Consider the following 15,577-nt stretch of genomic DNA (forward strand, 5'->3'; position numbering starts at 1 on the left):
GATCCAGGTGTCCCTATTGCTATGCAACAGGTGCAGGAACCCCGGCCACAAGATCCAGGTGTCCCTATTGCTATGCAACAGGTGCAGGAACCCCAGCCACAAGATCCAGGTGCCCCTATTGCTATGCAACAGGCACAGGAACCCCGGCCACAAGATCCAGGCGTCCCTGTTGCTATGCAACAGGTGCAGGAACCCCAGCCACAAGATCCAGGTGTCCCTATTGCTATGCAACAGGTGCAGGAACCCCAGCCACAAGATCCAGGTGTCCCTATTGCTATGCAATAGGTACAGGAACCCCGGTTACAGGGCCACAGATCCAGAAACAGCCACTGATATGAAGTAAAACTTGCCTGAATCTACTCCTGAATTTTGCCGGTTAACAGAGATTTCTGGTTATTTAGGTGCCAGTAAATCGAGAGTTTCCTGTACAATGCATCCGCAACCAGCATATGGGCTAAAGAAAGCAGAAAACACATAAACAAGTAGCCTATGAGCACTGTGCAACTTAATGAAATGAATGCACTTTTACTATAATCTTAGGAGCTTGTCATTCTTGCGGAAAATGAAAATATCAGTATGTCCAAAAGGCAAGCAAATTCATTGACCCCTCTGAAAGCCACCTGTGGGTGGCTGAAATGCCTCTGTGACATTAAGGTTGAGGGCAGCAATAACCTTCACTCCCCATACTCGAGGGCAGAAAACTCATAGAATCATACAGCACTGAAGGAGGCCATTCGGCTCATCGTGCTTTTTGAAAGGGCTATCCAATTAGTCCCATTCCCCGGCACTTCCCCATAACCCCGCCAAAATGTTCCTTTTTAACTATATACCCGATTCACTTTTGAAAGTTAATATTGAATCTGCTTCCACCGCCCTTTGTACTATTCACGGAAGAACCCAAGTGGAAAATCCAGGCGACTAACACACCTAACCTGGAGTAAAATACTCATTTATTCACGTGACTGTTGCAGCTTCGGAAAGCTTCAGACTCACCGGCGGCAGCAGAGAGAAGTAAAAAGCAATCGAAGTGTGACATCACCAGAAAGCAGGTAAGTGATTGGTTGGTGAGTATTTCTCTTTCTCGCTTTTTTCCAAACTTAATTTTTGTGGTTTATAGTTTCCAGGGTCTCTGTTGTGTAGCAGGGAGTGCTAATTAACAAGGGCCCTTGAGTATATCATTTAATTGTAGTGTAATTAATGGTATTGATTTGATTTAATTTAATTTGAATTAATTAAAGGGTAAGTCATGGCAGCACAGCTCGGCCCCGCGGCATGCTCCTCCTGCACTATGTGGGAAATCAGGGACACTTCCTGTGTCCCTGATGACCATGTGTGCGGGAAGCGTATCCAGCTACAGCTACTGACAGACCGCATTGTGGCACTGGAGCTGCGAATGGATACATACTGGAGCATTCGTGATGCTGAGGACATTGTAGATAGCACGTTTAGGGAGTTGGTCACACCACAGGTATAGGCTGCACAGGCAGGAAGGGAATGGGTGACCACCAGGCAGAGTAGTAGGCGCAGGCAGGTAATGCAGGGGTCCCCTGTGGCCATCCCCTTTTCAAACACTTTGGATATTGTTGAGGGAGATGGCTTATCGGGGGAAGGCAACAGCAGCCAACTTCTTGGCACCATGGGTGGCCCTGCTGCACAGGACAGAAGGAAAAAGAGTGGGAGAGCTATAGTAATAGGGGATTCTATTGTAAGGGGAATAGATAGGCGTTTCTGCGGCCGCAAACGAGACACCAGAATGGTATGTTGCCTCCCTGGTGCAAGGGTCAAGGATGTCTCGGGGCGGCTGCAGGGCATTCTGGAGGGGAAGGTGAACAGCCAGTTGTCGTGGTGCATATAGGTACCAACGATATAGGTAAAAAATGGGATGAGGTCCTAAAAGCTGAATATAGGGAGTTAGGAGGTAAATTAAAAAATAGGACCTCAAAGGTAGTAATCACAGGATTGCTACCAGTGCCATGTGCTAGTCAGATTAGAAATAGAAGGATATTTCAGATGAATACGTGGCTAGAGGAATGGTGCAAGGGGGAGGGATTCAAATTCCTGGGACATTGGAACCGGTTCTGGGGGAGATGGGACCAGTACAAACTGGATGGTTTGCACCTGGGCGGGATCGGAACCGATGTCCTAGGGGGAGTGTTTGCTAGTGCTGTCGGGGAGGGTTTAAACTAAAATGGCAGGGGGTTGTGAACCTGTGTAGGGAGACAGAGGAAAGGGAAGCAAGGATAAAAACAAAAGACAGGAAGGAGAAAAGCAAAAGTGGAAGGCAGAGAAACCAAGGGTGTAAATCAAACAGGGCCACAGTAAATAATAATTCTAAAAGGACTAAGAGTGTTAAAAATCAAGCCTGAAGGCTTTGTGTCTTAATGCGAGGAGCATTCGTAATAAGGTGGATGAATTAGCTGCGCAAATAGATGTAAACGGATAAGATATAATTGGAATTACGGAGACATGGCTCCAGGGTGACCAAGGCTGGGAATTCAACATCCAGGGGTATTCAATATTCAGGAAGGACAGGCAAAAAGGAAAAGGAGGTGGGGTAGCATTGCTGGTTAAAGAGATTAACACTATAGTAAGGATATTAGCTCTGATGATGTGGAATCTGTATGGGCAGAGCTGAGAAATACCAAGGGGCAGAACATATTAGTGGAAGTTGTATACAGACCCCCAAACAGTAATGCTGAGGTCGGGGATGGCATTAAACGGGAAATTAGAGATGCGTGCAATAAGGGCACAGCAGTTATCATGGGTGACTTTAATCTACATATAGATTGAGCTAACCAAATTTGTAATAATACTGTGGAGGAGGAATTCCTGGAGTGTATACGGGATGGTTTCCTGGACCAATATGTCGAGGAACCAACTAGAGATCAGGCCAGCTTAGACTGGGTATTATGTAATGAGAAAGGATTAATTAGCAATCTTGTTGTGTGAGGCCCCTTGGGGAGGAGCAATCATAATATGATAGAATTCTTCATTAAGTTGGAGAGTGAAGTAGTTGACTCAGAGACTAGGATCCTGAATTTAAATAAAGGAAACTATGATGGTATGAGGCACGAGTTGGCTAGGATGGATTGGGGAATGTTACTTAAAGGGTTGACGGTATATAGGGAATGGTAAACATTTAAAGATCGCATGGATGAACTACAGAATTTGTTCATCCCTGTTTGGCATAAAAACAAAATAAAAAAGGTGACTCAACCGTGGCTAACAAGGGAAATTAGGGATAGCATAAGATCCAAGGCGAGGACATATAATTTGGCCAGAAAAAGCAGCAAACCTGAGGATTGGGAGCAGTTTAGGATTCAGCAGAGGACAAAGGGATTAATTAAGATGGGGAAAATAGATTGAGAGTAAACTTAAGGAAGTGGCCCTAGAAATAGTAGATGCATTGCTGGTCATCTTCCAGAATTCTATAGACTCTCGAACAGTTCCCATGGATTGGAGGATAGCTAATGTAACCCCACTATTTAAAAAAGGTGGTAGAGAGAAAACGGGGAATTATAGACCGGTAAGCCTGACATCGGTAGTGGGGAAAATGCTAGAGTCCATTATAAAAGATGTAATAGCAGAGCACTTGGAAAACAGTGACAGGATCGGACAAAGTCAACATGGATTTACAAAAGGTAAATCATGCTTGACTAGTCTACTGGAATTTTTTGAGGATATAACTGGTAGAATAGATAAGGGAGAACCAGTGGATATGGTGTATTTGGACTTTCAGAAGGCTTTCGATAAGGTCCCGCATAAGAGATTAGCATGCAAAGTTAAAGCACATGTGATTGGGGGTAAGGTACTGTCTTGGATAGAGAACTGGTTGGCAGACAGGAAGCAAAGAGTTGGAATAAACGGGTCTTTTTCTGAGTGGCAGGCAGTGACTAGTGGGGTACCGCAGGGATCGGTGCGTGGACCCCAGCTATTCGCAATATATATAAATGATCTAGTCGAGGGAACTAGATGTAATATCTCCAAGCTTGCAGATGCCACAAAGCTGTGAGCAGGATGCAGAGAAACTGCAGTATGATTTGGACAGGTTGGGTGATTGGGCAGATGCATGGCAAATGCAGTATAATGCGGCTAGCCACTTCGGTGGCAAAAACAGGAAGACAGATTATTATCTGAGTGGCAATAGATTGGGAAAAGGGGAAGTGCAACGAGACCTGGGTGTCCTTGTGCACTAGTCACTGAAGGTAAGCATGCAGGTGCAGCAGGCGGTTAAGAAGGCAAATGGTATGTTGGCCTCCATAGCGAGAGGATTCGAGTACAGGAGCAAGGATGTCTTGCTGCAGTTGTACAGGGCCTTGGTGAGACCACACCTTGAATATTGTGTGCAGTTTTGGTCGCCTTATCTGAGGAAGGATGTTCTTGCCATGGAGAGAGTGCAGCGAAGGTTCAGCAGGCTGATACCTGGGATGGCAGGAATGACGTATGAGGAGAGATTGGGTTGATTAGGCTTATATTCGCTAGAGTTTAGAAGAATGAGAGGGGATCTCATTGAAACTTATAAAATTCTAACAGGACTAGATGCAGGAAGGATGTTCCCGATGGCAGGGGAGTCCAGAACCAGGGGGTCAAAGTCTAAGGATAAGGGGTAAGCCATTTAGGGCAGAGATGAGGAGGAATTTCTTCACCCAAAGAGTGGTGAACCTGTGGAATTCTCTACCACAGAAGGCAGTGGAGGCCAATTCATTAAATACATTCAAGAAGGAGTTCGATATATCTCTTAAGGCTAAAGGGATCAAGGGGTATGGGGAGAAAGCAGGGACAGGGTACTGAATTTGGATGATCAGCCATGATCTCATTAAATGGCAGAACAGGTTCGAGGGGCTGAATGGTCTACTCCTGCTCCTATCTTCTATGTTTCTAATTGAGCTCATCATTAATGAGCTTAAGAAGAGGTGGGGGTGAGCGGAGCAGCATTTTTCTATATTCACTAATACTCTTTCATTCATTTTCAAAGGGTATGAAACCAAATCATACTAAACATGGATGAGTAGTCCATTGGGAACTTTTTACTCTTTGCCAAAACTAACAGATACGACCTTGATGTTTTATTCAATCCATGAGTTCTGAATGTGTCCTTTACATAATGTGAAATACTTTACAATATGCAAAACACTGCAATACAACAACCGTACAAAATATACAATATTCAAAATAGTTTGAAGTAGTCATGTGGCACTTGTTAATGTTTCAGTGATCCCACTGCACAAACACATTAAGTTATGTAGGCATGAATTACCCCACCCCTTGCATCACCAACATGGGTTAACTCAGGGCATTGAGTTCCTGCGATTCTGTCTCTGGGGCATTACTGCCTGCTGGCCATGCGAGCGATTTAGGCTGCCACCGTCTCCAGAGTCCTCGCTGTCACTCTCAGAGCCTGACAGCTCTCGGTCGCTATCATATTCCTTCTTGAGCTCCTGGATCCCGACGTGAAGCTCCATCAACTGCTTCACCAAGGTCTGATTCTGGAAGCGCATTTCCATCTGTGAATTGTAAAGGATTGGTTACGCACCCTTATTTACTGAGAAGCCGAGTGATAGGGCCAAAGCCCTACACTCCCGGGTGTAAAACGTAAGAAATAGGAACAAGAGTAGGCCATACAGCCCCTCGAGCCTGCTATGCCATTCAGTAAGATCATGGCTGATCTGCGACCTCAACCCTGCTTTCCTGCCCTATCCCAATATCCCTTGATTCCCTTAATGTCCAAAAATCTATTGATCGCCGTCTTGAATATACTCAGCGACTGAGCATCCACAGCCCTCTGGGGTAGAGAATTCCAAAGATTCGCAACCCTCTAAGTAAAGAAATTTCTCCTCATCTCAGTATTAAATGGCCGACCCCTTATCTCCTCAACCTTGCCGATAGTCTGAGGATAAGGAGTCGGCCATTTCAGACTATCAGCAAGGTTAAGAAGAGTAGGCGAGAAGATGAGATAAAACTGTAAGTTGTGATTAGATGATTTTTAAGCGCTTATGAAGACCAATTAAAAGCTCCACAGTTTTGAGATCCTGGGAAAGAATGAGTTAACATTGGAGACTGTGCGCTGAGCCTTGATTTCAACACAGTGAAGCTACAATTTCAAAGCATCCCAGATTTCAGGAATAAAACTTAACTAGTGAAACACTCACAGAAATAACATTGATCTTGCTGGTTACAAAACAGGTCAACACCAAGGAGGGACTGATAGTTCCTCAGGCTTGAGTCTCCCTAATATTCTGGTTATATCATTGGATAACCCTTCAGCTCAGAGTGACCATTTTGGCTAAATCTCAGTCACAGCGAAAATCCATCACTGGGATTGGAGGCGAACGATTAACAGTCACGTATATTTGACAGATTCATGAAAGTAACTTGGAGAAACCATAACTTCCGTTTAAAACAGAAGAAAAAACGGTAGATCGGGCGCCAGTGCAATTTGCTGGAATTTACAAACACAGAACACGCAATGAAATTTGTATTCCAGGGCGTTAGAGTGCAGCTATCAGTCTGAGAGCAGCAGCCGCAGTTTGGATTTCAACCAGGCAGTGTCGGTTTACATATTGCCTGTCTGAAACCTCAATTCTGCTGCCTAGGAGAGAGCTTGCACTTGTGCACTTAAATTGTTTTAAATTATTATTCATTCTTGGGATGTGAACATCGCTGGCTATGGCCGGCACTTATAGGCCATCCCTAGTAGCCCTGAGATGGTAGTGGTGGGAATCCTTCTTGAAACGCTGGGTAGCGGTCTTTCGGATGAGATGTTAAACTGAGGCCCCGTCTGCCCTCTCAGGTGGACGTAAAAGATCCCACGGCCACTATTTCGAAGAAGAGCAAGGGGGGAGTTCTCCCCGGTGTCCTGGGGCCAATATTTATCCCTCAACCAACATCACCAAAAGCAGATGATCTGGCCACTATCACGTTTTCTGTTTGTGGGACCTTGCTGTGCGTAATTTGGCTGCCGTGTTTCCTACATTACAACAGTGACTGCACTTCAGAAAAATACTTCCTTAGCTGTAAAGTACTTTGGGATGTCCCAAGGTGGTGAAAGTCGCTATATAAATGCAAGTCTTCCTTTCTTTTCAATTGAGTGGCTTGCTAGGCCACTTCAGAGGACAGTTAAGCATGTGGGACTGGAGCCACATACAGGCCAGACCGGGTAAGGACGGCAGGTTTCCTTCCTGAAGAGGACATTAGTGAACCTTTTTCCTCAACCGAGTATTCCCCTCTACTGTGGTTGACACGGCCCTCGATTGTGTCCGTTCTATCTCCTGCACTTCTGCCCTCACCCCTGCCCCTCCCTCCCGGAACCACAATAGAGTTCCCCTTGTCCTCACCTTTCACCCCACCAGCCTCCACATTCAACGGATCATCCTCCACCATTTCCGCCACCTCCAAAGTGATCCCACCACCAAACGCATCTTCCCCTCACCTCCCCTTTCAGCATTCCGTAGGGACCGCTCCCTCCACGACGCCCTAGTCCACTCCTCTATCACCCCCAGCACCCCTTCCCCCGGCACCTTCCCGTGCAAGCGCAGGAGATGTCACACCTGCCCCTATACCTCCCCCCTTCCCACTGTCCAGGGCCCCAAACACCCCTTCCAGGTGAAAAAGCGATTTACTTGTACTTCTTGCAATTTAGTATACTGTATTCGCTGCTCACGATGCGGTCTCCTCTACATCGGGGAGACCAAACGCAGATTGGGTGACCGCTTTTGCGGAACACCTCTGTTCAGTCCGTAAGGGGGACCCCGAGCTCCCGGTGGCCTGTCTCTTTAATTCTCCGCTCCACTCCCACTCGGACTTCACCGTCCTCGGCCTCTTGCATTGTTCCGTGGAAGTTCAGCGTAAGCTCGAGGAACAGCACCTCATCTTCCGATTAGGCACTCTATAGCCCTCTGGACTCATAGAATTCAACAATTTCAGATCATAACCTTGGCCCCTATCACATATATATATTTTCTTTTTTTTTATCCACACTTTTTGTTTGGCCCCTTTTTTTCTTCCCTCCCACAGGGCAGCTGTCCTTCATTCTGCCAGCGCAATTCACACCCCATCTAGAGCCATCCTTTGTTCCTTAACCCGTCCCATTACCACCTCCTCTCGCCTTGAATATCTCTTAATATCTCTCAATGTCTCTTAATCTCTCCTGCTTTCTATCCTATCACTGACCTTCCTTTTTGTTCTTTCATCCCCTCCCCCTTTTCCCAGCCCCTAAACCTGTTCCATTTCCTGCTTTTTTCTCAGTTCTGACGAAAGGGCATCGACCTGAAACGTTAACTCTGTTTCTCTCTCCACGGATGCTGCCCTGGCCTGCTGAGTTTTTCCAGCGTTTTCTGTTGTTATTTCGGATTTCCAGCATCCGCAGTATTTTGCTATCGCATTAGTGAACCTGTTGGGTTTCTAATGACAATCTGACCAGTTTCACAGATGTCCGCAAAACTCCTTTTTCAGCAGTTACATTATTAAAAGCTTAAGAGTGCAGCTTCCACACAGTCTGAACATTCTTAAATTAATTTCAGGCGGGTTTAAACGGTGTCCAGGAGGTCCAAAGAATATTTTCTACCTCCAGTTTGACACTACACTAGAGCGACAAAGCTCTGAGAAACTCACCACATTGTTCTGGAGTCAGTCAGTCTTGACTTACACTATATTTACACTTAGCATTGGTGCCACGCTAAACCATTTCACACCAGTGTTAAGAGTATTAGATTTATTTTAATTGCTCTTCAGATGTGGGCAACAGTGGCAAGGCAGTATATATTACCCATCCTTGGTTGCTCTAAGTTAGGTGGGGGTCGGTTTTAACTGCCCCCCACCGCCCCCGGCTTGGCCTTAACCAGATGCAAGGACAGTTAAAATGGAGCGGGGAACTAACCTCCGCCCCGCGTCGCGCCCCCATCCTCCCCACCCCCCCCCCCCCCGATCTGGCCGACTACAACTTTAAATTGCAGGTGGCAAAGACACCTGATCCAAGTTGGCAGGGACCTCTTTAAATGTGCAGATTGGGCTCCGATTTGCTATTTTAACCAGAGGCCTGAGTGGGGGAGCACTGCTGGCTGGAACGGGAGGAGTCAAGCATAGCTTCTGTCAGAACTGGTTTTGTGTGGGTGAACCTGGAGCTAAGCAGAGGGAGTCTCACGCCTCCTGTTCCAGTGTACGGTCACAGACCCGTACACACACTGTGAAATCATTTATAGCTTTTCACACTAATGAACAATATTTAAATTCAAGTCTTATTAGGAGGATGTAGCTCAAATTCATTCACTGGATTATTACAATATAACCTGCCTCCTTCCATTTCCACTCCGATTCAGATTATTCCTGATTAATCCGCTCACCCCACTCTCTGACCCAGTCTATCCCCGCTCTCTGACCCAGTCTATCCCCGCTCTCTCACCCAGTCTATCCCCGCTCTCTCACCCAGTCTATCCCCGCTCTCTCACCCAGTCTATCCCCGCTCGCTCACCCAGTCTATCCCCGCTCGCTCACCCAATCTATCCCCGCTCGCTCACCCAGTCTATCCCCGCTCGCTCACCCAGTCTATCCCCGCTCGCTCACCCAGTCTATCCCCGCTCGCTCACCCAGTCTATCCCCGCTCCCTCACCCAGTCTATCCCCGCTCCCTCACCCAGTCTATCCCCGCTCCCTCACCCAGTCTATCCCCGCTCCCTCACCCAGTCTATCCCCGCTCCCTCACCCAGTCTATCCCCGCTCTCTCACCCAGTCTATCCCCGCTCTCTCACCCAGTCTATCCCCGCTCTCTCACCCAGTCTATCCCCGCTCTCTCACCCAGTCTATCCCCGCTCTCTCACCCAGTCTATCCCCGCTCTCTCACCCAGTCTATCCCCGCTCTCTCACCCAGTCTATCCCCGCTCTCTCACCCAGTCTATCCCCGCTCTCTCACCCAGTCTATCCCCGCTCTCTCACCCAGTCTATCCCCGCTCTCTCACCCAGTCTATCCCCGCTCTCTCACCCAGTCTATCCCCGCTCTCTCACCCAGTCTATCCCCGCTCTCTCACCCAGTCTATCCCCGCTCGCTCACCCAGTCTATCCCCGCTCGCTCACCCAGTCTATCCCCGCTCCCTCACCCAGTCTATCCCCGCTCCCTCACCCAGTCTATCCCCGCTCCCTGACCCAGTCTATCCCCGCTCTCTCACCCAGTCTATTACCATCTCCTTCCGTGGTCACTGATCCAGTGCATCCTGGGCTAATCATTCTTTTTTTTCCCCCCAGTTTCACTGCAGTTCCCTCCTTTTATCACTCCTCCACCCCCCAACCCACATTTACTGTGACCTGGATTATCCTTGGTTCATCCCTATTTCCCTGGTTAATCCTAATCTCTGTTAATCCAAATCTCTTTCCCATCTCTCTGACCTGGGCTATCCAAGGCCAATCCCTGGCTCTGTTCCACAATCTCTGAGCCAGAATACCCCAGTGCTTGTCCCAGTTTCCTTCTCCAATTCCTGACCCAGTCTATCCCTGGTTAATCCCAGTCTCCTTCCCCTCAGTCTCTGACCCAGTCTATCCCTGGTTAATCCCAGTCTCCTTCCCCTCAGTCTGTGACCCAGTCTATCCCTGGTTAATCCCAGTCTCTTTCCCCTCAGTCTGTGACCCAGTCTATCCCTGGTTAATCTCAGTCTCTTTCCCCTCAGTCTCTGACCCAGTCTATCCCTGGTTAGTCCCACTCTCTTTCCCCTCAGTCTGTGACCCAGTCTATCCCTGGTTAATCCCAGTCTCTTTCCCCTCAGTCTGTGACCCAGTCTATCCCTGGTTAATCCCAGTCTCCTTCCCCTCAGTCTGTGACCCAGTCTATCCCTGGTTAACCCCAGTCTCTTTCCCCTCAGTCTCTGACCCAGGCTATCCCTGGTTAATCCCAGTCTCTTTCCCCTCAGTCTGTGACCCAGTCTATCCCTGGTTAATCCCAGTCTCTTTCCCCTCAGTCTGTGACCCAGTCTATCCCTGGTTAATCCCAATCTCCTTCCCCTCAGTCTCTGACCCAGTCTATCCCTGGTTAACCCCGTTTCTCACCAGTTCCGATTTGAGCCAGTCCAGCGCCTTCTCCATGTCGATCCCCTGCCTCTTGCCCTGTGGGTCCCATTCGATGTCAGGGCAGCTCTGCCGCTTGCAGACCCCGGGCTGGCTGCTCCTCCCGCCCCAGTCGGCGAACCTGCTGGGTTTGGCAGAGAAATCCTTCAGCTTGGCCAACACCAGGTCCATAGCCGACCCGCTCGCCTCCACCAGCCGGGGTGGGAGTGCCTCCGCCAGCTCACTCACTGCGGATTCCGTGCATCAGGAGAGAGACAGAGAACCAGCCAGTGTCTATCAGACAGATCCTGCTCCCTGTCTCATCGCCTCTTCCATTGCTTGAGTCCAGGAGCCTGGAGCCAGCTTCCAGCTGAACCCCCCCACGCAGTAGCATTTAAAGGTGAGCTGTCCTCACAAACTTTCTACTCAAACATTAATGGGCCGACTCATCCTATCAGAACACAGCATGCAACCACTTCCTGATCGCGCAGCGACAGTCGTGACTCAGCCCGCGCCCTCCTCAGACAGACCAGAAAACGTCTCACCAAAGGTGCCAGTGTTTTTCCAAATTCTGAAGAGGGTCTTCAGTGACGGGCAGAGACTGGAGAAGCTGTGATTGTTCCCCTTAGAGCAAAGAAGGTTAAGGGGGAGATTTAATAGAGGTGTTCATAAATTACAAGGGGTTTTGATAAATAGGGAGAAAGTGTTTCCACTGGCGGGAGGCTCGGTAAGAATACCTGATGAGACTGCACCTGTTTAAAGTCAATCTCTCGGCCTGTGTTGATTTGATTTGAGTGAAGAGGCATGGAATGGAATGAAATGCAAAAGCACGGCAAGATCCCATACACAGCAGCTTTTACTCTGAAAGATGCCACAAAGGATTCAGTTGAGAAAAAAATCCCATTTATTTCTGATTGTGAAGAAAATAAAAATATAACATTGTATATATAGGGGGGAGAAATTTGGTTGGTTGCGCCACCGATTAACGCCTAAAGAGGCTGAGAAGTGGGGCGTTAGCCAATTTCTGGGCGGGCGCAAGGCGCCTAGCGCCTTGCCCCATATTGAGCATGCATTTAGCGCTGGCGCTAAATCTTAGCGCCCACTCATGGGCGCAGGCTGATTATGATGTCATTTGAGTGTGCAATGCCTTTTGGGCACCCCAGACTGGAAATTCAGTGGCGCCCCCCTCCGTAGCACCTGGCGCTAATAGTGACAGCTTACCTGGACCTTACCAAGTCGCTCTCGGGCTGGAGGAGCGTTATTTAAAGGGGACTGGTGTGGTTTAAAAGCGGCAGCCATTTTTGGTGCACAACTTCTTCGAGAGCTACAAAGAGTTGCTGAGCTGCACACTGAGAGCCAGTTGACCACTGAGCCAGCGCAGGCAGACGATCTTCAGCCTTCTGACCATCACCTTGCTGTTGGTGAGCCTTGACAACGGGGAACCTTCCTGTGGGCACTTATTATGGGGGCTGCATTGGAGGGGAACGTCCTGCTGCTGAATCATCTGGAAAGGGCACTGAGACGCTGGGAGAGGGGGGCGCGCATGGCCAGACAGAGGAGGGCCAACAGACGTCGCCACAGCAGACCTTACGCTGGCAGGGTTTGCCAACAGCAGTTTTCCTACATGAACATGCCGGAGGAGCAGTGTGTCAGAAGGCTGCGATTTAGAAAGGAGGTGGTGACTGAGCTGTGCCAGCTGCTTCAGCCAGATCTGCAGCCTCAGATAAGGTGCAGGACATCTCTGTCGGTGGCTGAGAAGATGCCTGCTGGCCTGAACTTCTACGCGAGCGGCTCTTCTCAGGCTGCGCGTCAGAGGCTGATCAGAAGTAACTTCTAGGCCCCTCTCACGGAATGCTTGCTGCCATTCCAAGAACAGGAATGGCACCGGTCTGATACCCCCAAGCCTGTGAAGGGCAAGATGCATGTAAATAGAAGGCATGGCCATTGTAAATGAAGGAAGTGTTTCATTACACAAAATGTGGTTCCTTCAAACATGAGAACGCTATGGCAACAGAAAGCAAAACTAATACACTGACACATAACTGCCTCTCACACCCGGGAGACTGTCCAAAACAGAAATCACATTCCGACCATCTTCCTTGGCCTTGATTCCACTGCGCCAACCAAAGCATCCAATGCCCCATCAGTGAGGCGTTCCGCCCTCTGCCTCACCCTTTCCATTTCTTGCTAGGCTGGTGCGCCACAGGTAGGCTCCCACCGCTTTGAAGGCCTACAAGGCAGTGAGTGTGTCTGGTGATGCCAATTGACCTGCCCCTTTAAGAGCTGGCCGGCGCCAGTATGTCTCAGGGAAAGTGATTATTGAAAGCACCTGCGCTGCGCCCCGCCGCCGCTAAATTGGGTTGCACCCCCGGGTTAAGCACCTTAAAAGCCTCGTGCAGCGCCTGATTTAGCGCCGCAATCACCCTCAGGGGCGCAATGACCCAATACTGCACCAGGTGGTGTTAAATCGCAACTGGCGCTAGGCTTTGCGCTTCACCAGAACTAGCGCCCCAAACGGGGCTATACCCAATTTCTCCCCCTTTGTCTTTTGACAAAAAAACCCCAGACCCAACAGAACCAGGGGAGAGATGAGGGGATTTTTTTTATATACAGCGAGTTGTTGTGATCTGCAATGCGCTGCCTAAAAGGGCGGTGGAAGCAGATGCAATAGTAACTTTCAAAAGGGAATTGGATAAATAGTTGGGAAGGAAAAAATTTGCAGGGCTATGGGGAAAGAGCGGGGGTGTGGGATTAATTGGAGAGCTCAACCAAAGAGCCAGCACAGGCACAATGGGCCGAATGGCCTCCTTCTATTGCGTAAGATTCTATGGCCTAGAAATTCAGTTGGTTGCGCCAGCCGGTAGCGCCTTAGGAGGAGGAGATGTTGGGCGCTAGGCGGCTAGCGGCCGGGCGCAGCGCGATCTGCGCCTCTCCCCAACTTCACTCACGATTTAGCGGCGGCGCAAAGTCTTTCGCGCGCAGTTCCTGACGTCATTTCCTCGTGCAATGCCCTTTGTGCGCCCCAAACCGGAAATTCAGTCGTGACGCCCCATTGTGCGCCTGGCGCCCCTAGCGACTGGTAGAGTGGAACGGTGCTCAGTCGATGCGGGGCGCGGGGGGCGCAAATTAAAGGGCACTCCTCCTGCACTATAAAAGGCTGCCATTTCGCAGCACTCCTTCTTGAGAGACGGATCTTTGCAGAGAGACCAAGGTAGAGAGCTTTCTGCTTTGGCTCAACACTCGGACAGGTACTTGTGGCTTCAGGCCACAGCTTTCCACTTGTCTTTGCCTTCATTGACATATCATTGTTTGCTAACATATTATGGGGGCTGCAATGGGTGCAAACGCTGGCCTTCTCCATTGCATCCAAAGGGCTCACAGACGCCGTGAGAGAGTGGCAGTCCTGGCTAGACGGAGAGGGGACAACAGGCGTCGGGAACGGAGGCCTTACCCACCCAGGGTATACCGCCAGCAGTTCTCCTATCTCAACATGTCTGACGAGCAGTGTGTTCAGAGGCTGCGATTCCGAAGGGAGGTGGTCACAGAGATCTGCCACCTGCTTGGCGGTGATCTGCAGCCACATCTGAGGAGCAGGACGTCTCTGTCGGTGGCAGTGAAGGTGACGGTGGCTCTCAACTTCTATGCCACCGGCTCCTTCCAATCCGCTACTGGGGACATTTCCAACATCTCCCAGTTCGCCGTGCATTGCTGCATTCGCCAGGTGACCAATGCCCTTTTCAAAAGGAGACGTCAGTTCATCTCCTTCTCCATGGCCCTTGCCAAGCAGCAACAGCGTGCAATGGGCTTTGCAGCATTCGCGGGCTTCCCCATGGTGCAGGGCGCCATTGACTGCACGCATGTGGCTTTGCGGGCACCTCTGGAGAATTCCGAGGATTACCGCAACCGGAAGGGCTACCATTCGCTCAACGTCCAGCTGGTGTGTGACCACAGGCAGCTCATCCTAGCTGTCAATGTCCGCTTTCCAGGCAGCAGCCACGATGCCTTCATCCTGCGCCAGACTTCGGTGGCAGACGTGTTCCAGGCCCAGCCTCACCCACGAGGATGGCTTCTTGGGGACAAAGGCTATCCTTTGTGTACCTGGCTGATGACCCCGCTCCATGCGCCCAGCACCCCTGCTGAAGAGGGATACAACGATAGCCATCAAGCGACCCGGAACATCATTGAGCAAACAATCGGCGTCCTGAAGCAACGGTTCCGCTGTCTGGATCGTTCCGGTGGAGCCCTACAATATTCGCCGGAGCGAGTCTCCCATTTCGTGGTCGTTTGCTGCATGCTGCACAACCTGGCTATCCGCAGGACTCAGCCACTGCCACCAGAGATTGGAGGACCACCTGAGGAGGAGGAGGAGGAGGAGGAGGACCAGCACAGGAGGGAGGCAGAAAGTGCAAGGGCCGCCCGTCGCCGGCTTATTGAACGTCGGTTCTAGGCCCCCTCTCAGGGAATGGCTTGTGCCAATGTCAGCAGATGAATGTAGCCGCTCCACAAGCCCTCAGCCGAGCAGGGCAACCAGGACTTGACAAAAAAACCATGCA

The 15,577-nt window shown here is 49.7% G+C and overlaps 1 protein-coding gene across 1 annotated transcript; it reads right to left on the minus strand.

The window, feature by feature from the left end:
• Positions 1-5,005: 5,005 nt before the first annotated feature.
• LOC147108913 (uncharacterized) lies at positions 5,006-11,503 on the minus strand. The gene is made up of 2 exons (XM_086005867.1): positions 11,028-11,503; positions 5,006-5,504 (listed from the first exon to the last, which is right to left on the minus strand). Exons 1-2 carry the CDS (start codon positions 11,214-11,216, stop codon positions 5,289-5,291), a joined length of 405 nt encoding a protein of 134 aa, XP_085861993.1. The 5' UTR covers positions 11,217-11,503; the 3' UTR covers positions 5,006-5,288.
• Between the last annotated feature and the right edge of the window lie 4,074 nt (positions 11,504-15,577).

Source organism: Somniosus microcephalus, chromosome 13 (assembly GCF_052327205.1).
Source record: "Somniosus microcephalus isolate GS21.2 chromosome 13, FLI_Smic_1.0, whole genome shotgun sequence".
Classification (NCBI taxonomy): Eukaryota; Metazoa; Chordata; class Chondrichthyes; order Squaliformes; family Somniosidae; genus Somniosus; species Somniosus microcephalus.

Bases quoted from the DNA above. Each gene is read 5' to 3' on its own strand.
- LOC147108913 (XM_086005867.1), bottom strand. From the start codon at position 11,216: ATGGACCTGGTGTTGGCCAAGCTGAAGGATTTCTCTGCCAAACCCAGC. The intron at 5,505-11,027 runs GTGAGAAACGGG...TACAATTCACAG, and splicing joins ACTGGCTCAAATCGGAACTG to ATGGAAATGCGCTTCCAGAA.